General features: G+C 39.5%; 1 protein-coding gene across 2 annotated transcripts in view; it reads left to right on the top strand.

The window, feature by feature from the left end:
• Window positions 1–14,043, top strand: part of coro7 (coronin 7) — an 89,807-nt gene that overhangs the window by 39,367 nt on the left and 36,397 nt on the right. For both annotated transcript variants that reach the window (XM_072693084.1, XM_072693085.1), the window contains exon 9: window positions 270–352. In XM_072693084.1, the coding sequence (XP_072549185.1) occupies window positions 270–352 (83 nt within the window). The remainder of the gene's footprint in view (window positions 1–269; window positions 353–14,043) is intronic.

The raw sequence follows: 14,043 nt of genomic DNA, 5'->3' as shown, positions 1-14,043 counted from the left end.
ATATGCTCAATTTCCTTTTTCCAGCCACTTATTGCTACTTGTCGCAACTTTTTTGGGATTTGTTGACGCCATTAATAATTTTTTTTTTTTACCGATCCATATGGTTTGCCAGTAAAACAGCAGCAAGATGAAATCTAAAGTGTACAGACTTTATTTTCCTTGCTGTCCTGCACTGACTTCTTATGACCCTCCATCGACCCACGATAATAATACTCTAGTGGCATGCTAAATAACAACTAAGAAATGTGTGTATATGTTTGTGTTTTCAGCACCGTCAGCAGGAAGTGAAGTTGTGGGACAGTAGAAAACTGAACTCTTCTCTCAGTTCTGTGTCTTTAGGCACCTGCAATGGGTGAGTCCTTTCATACAGTAAATACAATTTACTGCTTGATATTACTTTGATTTTGTGTGTACAGTACAGAACAAAACATTTGACACATCTGATAGTGAATGTTTTTCAGTATCATTAATACTTGGTATGAGGTTTTTAAACTGGTACTGTATGCAAATGAGCGTGTGGGCCTGCTGCTTCACAGCAAATTCGGTGCTGCAACAAAAGTGCCATTTTGAGTGAATGTGATTCTGCAAAACGTATACATGTGAAAGACAGGACTATCGAGGATTTTCATGAAATTGAAAAGGATCCTCTACAGTCAATCAGATTGGCTGATTGGTCAGTTTTGCTCTCCGTTTCTCTGTTTACAGTGCCTGTGTTTTATTCTGACATGCAGCATCTCAATCCATTAGAACATGGCAACTGTTTAATAAAACTACCAGTAAACAAACAAAATAAATACAATAACTACCAGTAACACATTTCAGAACATTTCCAGGAAAGCCATTTCCAGCTGTTTGCTTTACTGTTTGAGAAATGTCCCGGCCTCCAAACCATGATGCTCTTTCCACCACGCTTCAAACTTTTGGTGTTTGTGTGCAGTTTTCTTTTTCCTTCAAACATAATGTTTTTGTGTTTGTGCTGTCCATATAATATTTTGTGATACATTTTGTCAAACATTGTACAACAACCTGAGACTGGCTGCAATATTTTGTTTGTTTGTTTTTTGATAGCAGTGGCTTCCTTATGTTTTTGTAATTTCAATTAGGAAACATGTTAAGGGGTGCTACTGGGGTGCTTTTCAGGTGGCGTTCGGTACCCACTTCTGGCACCATACTAGGCACCTGACCAGTACTGGCTAGTGTTTAGTGCACTCACTCACTGGAATGTCCTTTACTACTTCGCAGAATTGGCTGGTAGTATGGTGTAGCCACCATATGACAGAGGTCAGCTATCTTTAAAATGCATGGTTACTCCAGGTGAAAAATAAAGAAGAGAACTGGGTTCACTGCCTGTGAACTTCATCCCCAAACCCCGCTTGCTGTTTAAATAATTTAAACATTGTTAAAATTATCTGAGCTCGCTTATTCAGCTTTTTTGTGAAAACAACAAGTAAGCGGTCCATGTTTTAAGTAATAGTAGGATGGTTACAAGCCAGGAGGTAATGTCCAACATGCTTCCTCTTAGGATCTCAGTTCTATGCCACTGCTAATATCAAAATGCACTGACTAGCCAACATCTAATAGCCCTATTTCACCTGCATTTTCTGGGATTGTGCTAAAATTGCTAACAAATCTTAGAAACATTGCTAACAAAGAGGTCTGTATGCAGCACAGCACAGCCATATACCTCAGGCACGCGCAAATGGGCGAAGGCCACAGTGTATTTTGCCAGAGCATTATTATAAAAATGATGCTTCTCGTTTTCTGTTTGCTTAAGTTAATGTACATTTTTATGGCGTTTGTGTGTTTGTTTCTATTTTTATGATTTATTTTGCAACAGGCACTGTTGTGCCACTATATGGTTGGTCTGGTATGAGTTGTTTTTGGAGACTAAATGCAAAAAATGTAATTAAGTAGACTGTTATTTAATAACTCAACATTGTCTATGGTTGTGATAAGTTGATCTTGTGCAAGGATTCCTGAAATTATAGATCAGGCAATAGAATTGGAGCTGCTTTTTCAGATTACATCAGACATTTAAATTGTTTAATCTGGAAGGAGGTGGTGTTACAACACTGTACACACTGCAGCACACTGTGGTCATGCTGTAGAGAACTTGGAAGTGGGGGATAGCAGAATATATTTGTTTTTATGTGCTTGCTGGAAGAGGGTGGACTCAAACTTGAAATTTGGGGCAGTGGATGGTCAAGCTTGTTTTTAGTATGATAGGATGGCTATTATACTCATTTTCCATTTTGAGCAGATTTTTATCACTGCTGGAGCTCACTGCTTTGTCTCTCAGTCTCCACTCCAACTTCGATCCATTTTCCCACTCTGCCCACAGAAACATAATTATAAAGAGTTTTAATGGGACCCTCTGGCCTAGTTGCAATCAGAACACTTTACAATTTTATTCAGTTGCAACCAGCCTTCTGAGTTAATTTTGTCACATCATACAAGTTACCCCTGCATACTATGTTTCCTGCTTCTGTATTGGTACCACAATCCTCCTGTACATAGCCTTGGAGGCTTTATCATCCTTTCACCCTCTTGGGAGTGCTGGAGATATGATGCGTTGTCTGCATCTGCAAAAAAAAAAAAAAAAACTGAATTTAAAATATGAGCACAGTGCTCTTGACTAATTGCTAAAATGTAAAAAAATTTTAAAAACTTTGAAAAACTTCTAAGTGTCTTAAAATGTCTCACACTCACCAAATGCTGAATCAGCAACAGCCCACAGAGGGCTGACTAGACTGTTTTTCTAACCAGAGACAAAGCTATTCTTTGGAGACAAAATAGAATGTGTTGGGATATAGGTGCTGGTTGGTAATAAGCTATGGACTACGGCTCTGCAAGACTGCAGGGTTAGCATAGGTTGCTCTGCATTTCCACAACCAGGATAGGTTGTCTGCTTTTGTAGCTTTACAAATATTTTGGAGTAGTCCCACCATTTAGAGTATCAACAAACCGAGCCGTTCTTTTATCAGCCAGATTTTAAGAATCTGACTAATAATGGCTTACTCACTTCCCAACACAGTCCCCTCCCACCCTCCTAAAGTCCAAATCAAACCCAGATGAGGTGGCCGTTCCACTGAAATAGGGAAAGCTGTTCTGGCTACCAGCTTACAGGAGTAAACAGAAATGTTTAATTTGTTTGGCATATGGTAAGAAACTGGTACATTAGCCAGTCCCTTATAAAGTCTTTTGTGCCACTAAAGCTAGACTTTGCGCAGTGGAGTACAGATGTGATTAGTCCAGACCAGAAATTGTAAGACCACGACAGATCAGGTCAGGATACATATTGCAGTGGGTGAAGTGAAGTGGCAAATACATGGTGTTTGGTCTGATACAGACTTGTCGGCTAGATGAGGGTATGAGTGCAATGTGTGTTTTTGGAGTTAGGCTTCTAGTTTGTGAATTAAATTAAATTGAGGGTGATAAGAATTAGGAGGCTCTAAAAATCTCTTTTCAAGCTGGGGTCTGAACAGGTTTACATCATGATGGTGGAAAATAGTACACTCAGTTTACTTTTTCATTTCTCTCTCACAATCACTCTTCCCCCTCCTTTGTGGTGCAGAGTTCCAACATCTTTTCCAAAGCATGAGTAATGCACTCCTCTCCATATGTCTACCTCATCTACCTGACAAGTTTTCTTCTGTTCACAACTGGAGCCCAACTCCAACACAGAGACCCTGGGATTCCAATTAAGCAGTGTTTAAAAAAGTCTAATGAAGACTTCTCAACCGTTCCACCAGACAAATGTGAAAATATTTGACAGCTGGCAGGGAATATCTCCAGTAATTCCTGAGGCTTTTTCAGTTTCATTCCACAGGTATTTGCACGCTGTCTTTGGAATAAAACCCTTTTTGTGTGAACTTGCCACGAAAGAAAAATATTAAAGGTTCTCTCTTCTACTACATTTTAAATGGCATACATACAACATATTGCAAACAGACAGTCAATTATTAAGGATTTGTTTTCTACTTTTTTCATATTAGTGTCCTGTTTTGAACTGTTCTTTAATCTACATGATAGAAGTATTATATATTTATATTTATATTTTCCTGTAGTAGTAAAAAAGTTAATTACTGGAAGAAGTAAAAAGTGCAAACAGAGGCAGTGTAAAATCAGCAAAGATTATAAGTTGCTAATGCCTTCATTATGGTTGTTTCACTGGTTCTTACCCCCTCTATATTGCCAGATTGTTGCCCCATTTTGGGGTAGTTTAAAAATGGGTGGAATGTTTCACTAATTTTTCTTGTTGAAACCCCCATCAACTTCATCTTCAAACTGGACGTTTCACTAAATAAATTAAATGATCCAAAAAGCTAGAATAGCTAGTAAGCACTAGCTATTGCATATACAATGCTGTTGTCTGTATGTATTTTGTATTACTACTTTCTGGAATAAAATGTTGAAATGTTTGCATCATTAAAAAAACATTAACACAGAATTGCTGCTGGGGACAATTATATTAATGCAAACAAAATGATGATTTGAATGCACACATAGCTGAGGTTTCAGCTTATGTAGGGATGAATGTAAGGCTAAGTGAGGTAAGGGTGAAAGGAGAAAGAGAGAGAAGGAGAGCGGCCTATAGAACAACAGTCCTCAAATCATCTGGTTGTCAAGGCAGTGTTATGATAACATGGCCACCACTGTGCTCTGCACACCTGGCTGGAGGTTCTGGCCCAGCAAACGTAGTGAGGGTCACAGACCTGAGCTTTAACAAGATTAAGAGCCTCATCAGAGCGGAATTGGATAGGGGAGGAAATAATTTTTCCCTGCAGTAAGAATGATTAACCTCAAGAAAGGGACACAAAGACGAAAATAAAATCATAAAATATAAGACTCTGAAGAAGATTGTGTCTGTCTGAAGCTTGCTTTGGAAGTACATTTTGTACCTTTTTTAAACTTGTTTTTGTTGATCTCACCACTAATGTTGCTAATAAGACTTTCACAAAAATGTAATTAAATCATTGATTTCAATTCACCATGATGAATTTGTAGTGATTAGTTTGCAGTTAGCTTAATGATATTTTAAAATGTCCTGCTCGCTTCTCGCACTGTAAAAACAGAGCCTAATGGATTAACTACATACAAATGGATTTGCTACATACTTAAGCTCTGTTTAACATGTTTTATTGTTTAACTAAGCATAGGAACAGGTCAAGTAAGATTTTTCACTATTACAAACTTAAAAAGTGACATATTTACTATGTTGGCCCATAGTAGGATCAAAGGGGCACTCACTGCTGTTTTGTATTTGTTAGTCATTGCATGTGCATTTATTTATGCACAGTATAAAGTATTGGGAAGTGCTTTAACGACTGTAAAAAGCGTGTTGTTGTTACATTTCAAGAATTGCCTTGAAGAACCTTAGAATGGCAGCTTTAACTTACCTGTAATAGCCTGTTACCTGTAGAGAGAATAGAATCTATAACATTGAAACTGCACAGAAAGTGTAACAACGTTTGCGAGAACTACCGCCGCATAACAAGTCAAATTAATGTAAAATCCTGTAATATTACTACATCAGTCTACGTGATTCTTTCGCATCAGAGGCCAGTTCTGTATCTCTCAGCTCATCCAGAAATGTACATGTAAAGCATGACTTTTAGGGCTGGCACGAAGAAAATACACTTCCGGACCTTAGAGGGAACCCAGGAGTAAGAAACACCAATTCTTTCATAATACTGCTTTAATTCTTCATTTGTCAGTTTTGTGGGAGCACATTTTTTGTTATAAAGTGTTCTTAAGGTATTATGTAGTAGTGGTTAAAATGAGAGCTCTGTTCAGTAACTCAGCTCTGGATGTTTATTGCTTCATTCACTATTGTCATTCCACGTTGGGCTTGCTGCTCCAACAGTGGCCATAACAGTGGATGTAACCCAAGTGTTCCTCAAAGGCCAAGCCAAGCGTGAGGTTTAGAGAGGCTAGATGAGCAGCATTTCTACACACACACACACACACACACACACACACACACACACACACACAGCCTTTGACATCACCATTCAACACTTTAAACTTTCTACAGTTTTTGACAGTTCCAAGATTACCAAGAAGTCATGAGAAACAGAAAAAACAGATGAAACACATTGCACATACCCGTATGATATTGTCCCCAGGTGCATTTAAATGGAGGCACTACAATGTGGGCTTGAGTAAAGATTCACTGAAGAACAAAGGCTCACTGTTGCAGATTCCACATCTTTACCCCATGTATCTAGTCATGAACATGTTTCAACTTGTTATTTTGTGTTGTTTTTATTCCATAACATAATCTATCTTACTCAATCAAGCTACAGTTTTGTTTTCTTTGGTCTGTGTTCGATGTCTTATCTCACTGTGTGTGTGCGGGGTATTTTTTACACACTTTGGAAAAGTAGAAAAGTAGAAAGTGGAAAACTCAAATATAATAGGTTTGTAACTTTTACAAGTTACATTTTTAACTTTTTTAAATATATAGACCTATTATATTTGAGTTTTCCACTTTCTACTTTTCTACTTTTCCTTAGTTTTAAATTAATAGTACACTCACAATGCAACAGTGGTAACTGAGTGATTAGAGTGTTGGGTTATTGATCAAAGGGCTGTAAGTTTGTTACATGGGTCCACAAAGCTGCTAAACTGTTGGACCCTTGACCAAGGCCCTTAACTCTTTTTGTTCCAGAGGTGCCATTGCCAAAAGTTGATCTAAAAGTATACCTATGGAAATCTCTTCACAAGATGTGTCGATTTAGTGTTTTTCCAAATCCACTCTCATATGCTGTACATTATGCTGTATTTCGGTCTTGAGAATTAGTGGTATTTCTGAAAACCTTTTTCGTAATAACTGTATTCATATTTAACTGTATTAATGTTTGTTCAAATTTGTTCGCAAATGTTTTTAGACTGAACAAACATAATGTCAGGATTTAAGAACTAGGAATAGGTTAAAGTCAATATCTGAAAACTGATGTCACCCGTAAACACAATTCCAGGGTCTGCTTCCCTTACCCCAAAAATAATCTAAACTTCTGCATGGAAAATAATGATAATTATTTTTTTTACATTATATTATACAAATCACAATAGATTAGTTGTGAGGCAGAATAGCCCATAGATTGTGATAGATATAAAAGAACAAGACAGGAATCTGCACAGAGCTTCTCACTAAGATATTTAGAGAAGGATAGAACGAGACCCTGGTTCAGAAAAAATATTTGGAGAGGGGGAGGTCAGGCTTTTTACAGGATAATGAGGACAGTGTGTGTGGTGGCGTTTGCTTTCTTCAGGCAGACATTATAGATATATAGAAATAGGATTTATTCCTTTTAAATTTTCTTTAGTTATGGGGCATGAATTCACACTCAGGCATACAAAAGTGTATTGGACAATGCGTATGCATACCTGTTGCCCCTGATTGTCTTCAACCTTTCTGTGTACAGAAATAAAGGTGCTACAAATGGTTCCATAAATAAGTAGGTTTATAGTAGTGTGAGGAAAAGTGGTAAAGAACTTTATATCATGTGATAGATATTTAAACCTTGGGGGGAAGGTTTAAAACCTTTTCATTACCAAATTATTAATGTACTTCTTTCTGCTGCAGAGTGGCTGTTAAGTTTTGTGTGGCCCATTGAAAATTCTACATAGACCTGTTGCTTACTCTCCCTTAAAAGTGTTTTTTTTTTTTTTTTTTTTTTTTTTGAACATGCTCTTTCTTTTTCTGCTGGACAATTGCCAGTGTCCTGACCTCCAGGAGCACAAGGGCTTTGTAAGTTTGACTGAAGTTGCACTATTAAAAATAAAGGTTTTTGGTTCCCTAAGAATCTATTAATGAATCAATTTTACATAAAATACTTCTTAAAATACCTTCCATAAAAGTACTTTCCATATGCCTGTATTTTTTGTTCTTTTTTTAGTGTTGTGGTCTTTTGAGGTCTGGAATTCACTGCACCTCTGCTAAGGGATTTTAACACTCCCCTAATCTAAATTTAGCTAGCCCAGGTCCAGCGTTGTGCCAGTTCTGCCAATGCATCATGTTCATCTCTCAGCCTGGCAACGGAATTACCTAAAGCAGCCTGCTGGAGCCAGGCCCCCCTCAGCTAGAAGGAGAGTGAGAAAATGCTAGGGGGAAATAAGAGAGAGTAAGAGTAAGAGAGAACAAAAAATTTTTCTTTTTCCAGTTGCAAAGCTCTACACACACACGCACACACATGCACACAGAAACCATCTATTCTAAAACCACCTTTTTGGAGGCAGCCCTGATAAAATAGATAGCTACCCATTTCGGCGAGGAGGACTGTCGGGAGTTGGCATAGCCTGTTCTCATGTTGACCTTTCTGTGGTTCTCTTTAAATTACATCTCTTCAGAGGTAAAAAAAAAATGTAGTGGTGGAGTGAGTGACTGATGGATTTAGAAGCTGTTGTGGGTTAGGGGTTGGACAGCACTGGGCCTCTGAGCACTGGAGGGTATTGGGTGTAAGGCGTACCATGGTGGTGGGACACCTACCGTCCCACCACCACCCCCCTTCCCCGGCGGGGCATGCTGGCACATGGCCGCAGTGTTGGCCAAAGACGTGGACGGACGAGCTTGTGTCTGTGTGACGCCAAAGAGGTCCTAATTTTTCATGCAGCTCTGGGTAGCTTTATTACAGGCCTGAGGTGAAAACTTGAGCACATGGTTGGCCCGTCCATGGTTGCAGTTTTAAATCTCAAAGACAGTAGCAGCACACAGTGGCCTTGGTTTTGTGCTTAAAAATAATTTGAAGCATTAAATAATTTAATTTGTTGATTGAAGTAATCTTTACTGCTGATTATAGTTTTTGAAGTTGACAGGATGGTATGCAGATGTTTTGCCACCGTCATAGAAAAGTAAGGCTGTGAGCCTGTGACATAGCGTTCATAAAGCAATATATCACTTGTCCTTGTAAGTTTCCATAATGCAGTAAGATGAAATGTATAGATGTAAAGATGTATTTACATCTATAAAAATATAGTAATGTGACCACTTGTAATCAGGAGAATAATGTCTCTTGTTGATACTCCAGAAACTGCACTTTATAACTTTGGGGAAGCAGGCAGGACATTGCCTGAAAGGACTGCATAAGGCTGCTTAACTTTAGTTCTATTCATATAAAATCCTGTATTACTCTACTGCATCAGTCAGCATGCTTCTTTCACTTTCAATGCCGGTTCTGTATCTCTTCACATGTAAATTTTCACAGATACCATGAGGGGGAGAATGGCTCAGAGTGCATTTTGTCTTCACTGCAATGAATTACGCTCTCTGTGTAGGGGGAGCCTGTGAGCCACAAATACTATGTTACACTCTCAAATGGTCCAGACAAAGATAACGTCTCCTCTTGAATGTTCGTTTCTTCCTTTATTATGTTCTTGGGAGGTTTTCTGCATTTTACAAATTAAATAAAAGTGGACTTGTAAGGCCTCTTGTAAGGCCTCTTTTTGACCTTGTCACCCCCTGTATTCTTGACAGCTCTTTGGCCTAAATGGCTTGACAACAGCTCATAAAGGATTAACTCTTTCCTGAGCTGCCATTCGGTCACTCTGGAATCAGTGCAGTAGCTTGTCAATGTCCATGGATTTCCCCCAATTAAAATAAATCAGGGGACATGTCTGTATGGGAAGCTCTTTAAAAAGACCAGGCTTATGTGGCTCATATGTGGATATACATGCCTGTTTGTTGTATAGTGCTGCCTTCCCATTCCTGCAGGCTCAGAGGACATTGGCTGAAGTCAGAGGTCGCAGTAAATGTGGCTCAGGCTAGCAGGGAGTTGACGACTGTTTGTGTGGATAGGTCAGGGGGAGGGTTATGTGGTTTGCTATATTTGGGCTATACTGAGCTGACGGTATAGCCAGCCCAAGAATGTGTGTTTGTGTGTGCATGTACACAGTAGTGAATGCTGATTCCGAACTGTCATGTTGAGAGCCTTCATTTTCTTCATCTTTTTACCTGACAACACTGTTAATTGCATGCTCCAAACCCCCTGGTGTCGTTTTTCCACTTTAATGCTAACACAGCCACCTTTACTGAGTAACCATATATCTTGATTAGCCATAATATTAAAACCACCTATGTAATATTACGTAGGTCCCCATTGTGCTACCACAACAGAACTGCAACAGATCTGCAGCAGATCCTTTCAGTACTTTTAAGTTGTGAGCCAAAGGTGCCCATGCCTGTTGGACTGGTTGTTCTTTCTTTGACCACAGGTACTGACTACATCTGCTCTGGCATTCTTGCATTACTGTGTTGAATCACACATAAAACATGCATGCCCAGAAAATGTGTGTATGTGTATTTGAATGTTTAAGGCCCAGATGCTGGTGTGAAATGTTTATAGAAGCCAAGAATCATAAAACATTCCACGAAGGAGGACTACACCTTTCTCAAACAGCAGCAATGCCCTTTATCTGCATTTGTAGATAGCACACTAGTCAGCAGAGTGCCTGATAAGTGCTCTGTGGTTGATTCAAGAACAGCAACAATAAAGGTAAAAAAAGGTGTATTTGTTCACTACCATAGATGGGTACAATGCGGAGGACACATTTCCCTGTATATAGTACAGTGACAAACACACACACTAGTGAACTAGAGGCAGTGAACACACACACACACACACACACACACACACACACACACACACACACACAGAGTGGTGGACAGCCAATTCCAGTGCCTGGGGGGCAGAGACGGGGAATGGCCTTGCTCAAGGGCCCAACAGTGGCAGCTTGCTGAGCCTTGGTATCAAACCCACAACCCTATCATTAATTGTCTAGAGCTCTAACCACTGAGCCACCACTGCCCCCAATAGCAGAACCAGAGAAATAATTGGCACATGTTCTCATTTACAGCGTGTGGGAGAGATTAGGCAGGTATTGGCCTTATCTGCCTTTGCCAATAGAAGCTAATTGGAAGCAGCTGTGCTTTAGGAGGCCAGATCTGCTTCAGTGTTAGAGTCAAGAAGACATTTGTGGTTTGAGTTTACATTTACTAACAGACGGATTTCTTTCCCACCTTTTTAACTGACCGCTTCCCACTCTGCCTGGGCCTGAATGTTGTTTTAGATGCAAGATTTCCATCTTTTATTTCAATAAACTAAACTCTGTTCTTGACCTCTTCTTTCTCTGCCTCTCAACTTCCTCCAGTAATCCCTTTGCTTTTTGAAGTTGAAGACTTCATTTTAAAGTCAAGCTGTTAATGTTTTCAGTGTTTGTTAAGAGCTTATTTTGGAAATGGGTTTTGTTCTTCAGTATTTTTTGCCTCACCTCGGAAGACCACTGAAGGGTTTTGCATGCAGCTGTTTTTTTGGCTTTTCTCTCATGCATCTTTTTGACTGGGTCGATCAGGCCAGTATGTGTTTGCTAATATTTGCAAGTATGTACAGTGGGGAAAAAAAGTATTTAGTCAGTCACCAATTGTGCAAGTTCTCCCACTTAAAAAGATGAGAGAGGCCTGTAATTGACATCATAGGTGACCTCAACTATGAGAGACAAAATGAGAAAAAAAAATCAGAAAATCACATTGTCTGATTTTTAAAGAATTCATTTGCAAATAATGGTGGAAAATAAGTATTTGGTCAATAACAAAAGTTCATCTCAATACTTTGTTATATGTCCTTTGTTGGCAAAGAGAGAGATTAAACATTTTCTGTAAGTCTTCACAAGGTTGGCACACACTGTTGCTGGTATGTTGGCCCATTCCTCCATGCAGATCTCCTCTAGAGCAGTGATGTTTTGGGGCTGTCGGCGGGCAACACGGACTTTCAACTCCCTCCAAAGGTTTTCTGTGGGGTTGAGATCTGGAGACTGGCTAGGCCACTTCAGGACCTTGAAATGCTTCTTACGAAGCCACGCCTTTGTTGCCCTGGCAGTGTGCTTGGGATCATTGTCATGCTGAAAGACCCAGCCACGTTTCATCTTCAATGCCCTTGCTCTGATGGAAGGAGGTTTGCACTCAAAATCTGGCCCCATTCATTCTTTCATGTACACGGACCAGTCGCCCTAGTCCCTTTGCAGAGAAACAGCCCCAAAGCATGATGTTGCCACCCCCATGCTTCACAATTGGTATGGTGTTCTTTGGATGCAACTCAGCATTCACTCTCCTCCAAACACAACGAGTTGTGTTTGTACCAAACAGTTCTAGTTTGGTTTCATCTGACCATAAGACATTCTCCCAATACTCTTCCGGAACATTCAAATGCTCTCTAGCAAACTTCAGACGCGCCTGGATATGTACTGGAGTCCCTGGCGGCGTAGTGTGTTACTGACGGTAGCCTTTGTAACGTTGGTCCCAGCTTTCTGCAGGTCATTCACTAGGTCCCCCTGTGTGGTTCTGGGATTTTTGCTCACCGTTCTTGTGATCATTTTGACCCCACGTGCTGAGATCTTGCGTGGAGCCCCTGATCGAGGGAGATTAGCTTGTAGGTCTTGTAGGTCTCCCATTTTCTGATTATTGCTCCCACAGTAGATTTCTTCACACCAAGCTGCTTGCCTATTGCACATTCAGTCTTCCCAGCCTGGTGCAGGTCTACAATTTTGAAGGGTTTTGGAGAAAAGCCATAGGTCAAATCAAATGCATTTCTATAAACTCCAAATAAAAAATGAATAAAAATAAAAATAAAATAAAATAAAATAGAAATCTAATGAAAAAGTAGGAAATAAGCCCTCCTTCCTGAAGAATGTCTAACAGAACTGGATGTCTGGCAGTGTCTGGTGCTGAGACTAGGTTGCAAAGCAGTATAAAAAACAACCAGACAATAGACCTTAAAACCCATTAGGGAAGCTTATAGTATATAAAAGTAACACCTAGAGGTTCTCTGATTTTAAATAGTGTCCAATACAATGCTTAGTTTGTACTACTCCAGGCCTGTGGCACATAAAGCAGTACAGCAGTACATGTCTCTGTGTTTGTGCAGGATCATGGAGTAAGGGCTCTGGCCTCTGTGCTTTTGGGTCAGGTGTACGAGCACAGAGACCTTCAGTGTTTAGTGTGCACCTTACTGTGCAAGCTGAAAACACATTGCCGGCTGCCACCAAATCTAGCTACTGGTCTTTTAGTCACTCAAGAGTTTTTCAACACTAGCCCGTAATGTAACATGTAATCAAACGTCACAGTCAGTCAACCCCTAGCCTGCCCAGGTATTTAATGTATTTTATCTTAAGCACACCTGATGCAACTAATGAAGTCCTTGATTTGTGTTAAATTTGGAGAAAACACTTGCTAGTTGTTTTAAACTGTTTAAAGTGTTGTTGTTTGATTGGTTTATTGCAAAAAGCTGAAAAAAAGTTTGGACATTTTGCTAATAAACTGAATTTGCACTAAAGGTTGAATTATTTCGATTGCAATTTTAGCTTTTCAGCAGCTCTTTCTGCTGCAAATCAGTTGGATTAATAAGATTTTCTTATTTAAGGCATTTAGCAGCTTTCATATCCAGAGCGACTTACAAAAGTGCTTTGCTGTTTACTCAGTTTGTATTGACTAGGCTTGCAATCCAATGTAATTTCACTGCAGAAATGGTTACAGATTTGCTTAATTCAAGCTTTTTTGTCTGTACCAAAAATCAGCAAAAATGGGGATAAAGAGAAGGAGAAAAGAATAATGAGAAAAAAAATATTTACTCAGCAGTAATTTTCTGTGGAATGTTCGGGAGATAATTTGAAATAGGACGGCCCTCATGTGTACAATGGGTTCTTTGAGGGGCTCAGCTTGAGCATTGGGTTTGGACCTGAGCCAGAAGGCCAGGTCTCTTAAATTCAGAGGATAAAGGGGGCCTTTTATTGAAGGCTTGAGAGGGGAGAAACAGACACAGACAGCACATGCACCAGCTAAGCTACCTGTTGGTGTCCACACACAAACAGGCCAGTGTTCCAAGGAATGCCAGGATCTCCTGTGATTGACATTGTCTCATAACATATGTTTAACCCTTAGACATCAAAAATTGCTTGTCATTCTTCTTAAATGTAATTAAAGGATTGTTGAATTATTCTAATGATTTATTTTGATTAATTGCATTGTTTTGTGATTAATTATAATTAAAC

Source organism: Salminus brasiliensis, chromosome 12 (assembly GCF_030463535.1).
Source record: "Salminus brasiliensis chromosome 12, fSalBra1.hap2, whole genome shotgun sequence".
Classification (NCBI taxonomy): domain Eukaryota; kingdom Metazoa; phylum Chordata; class Actinopteri; order Characiformes; family Bryconidae; genus Salminus; species Salminus brasiliensis.
Note: the sequence above shows the minus strand (reverse complement) of the source record. Positions and strands in the feature narration are given on the sequence as shown.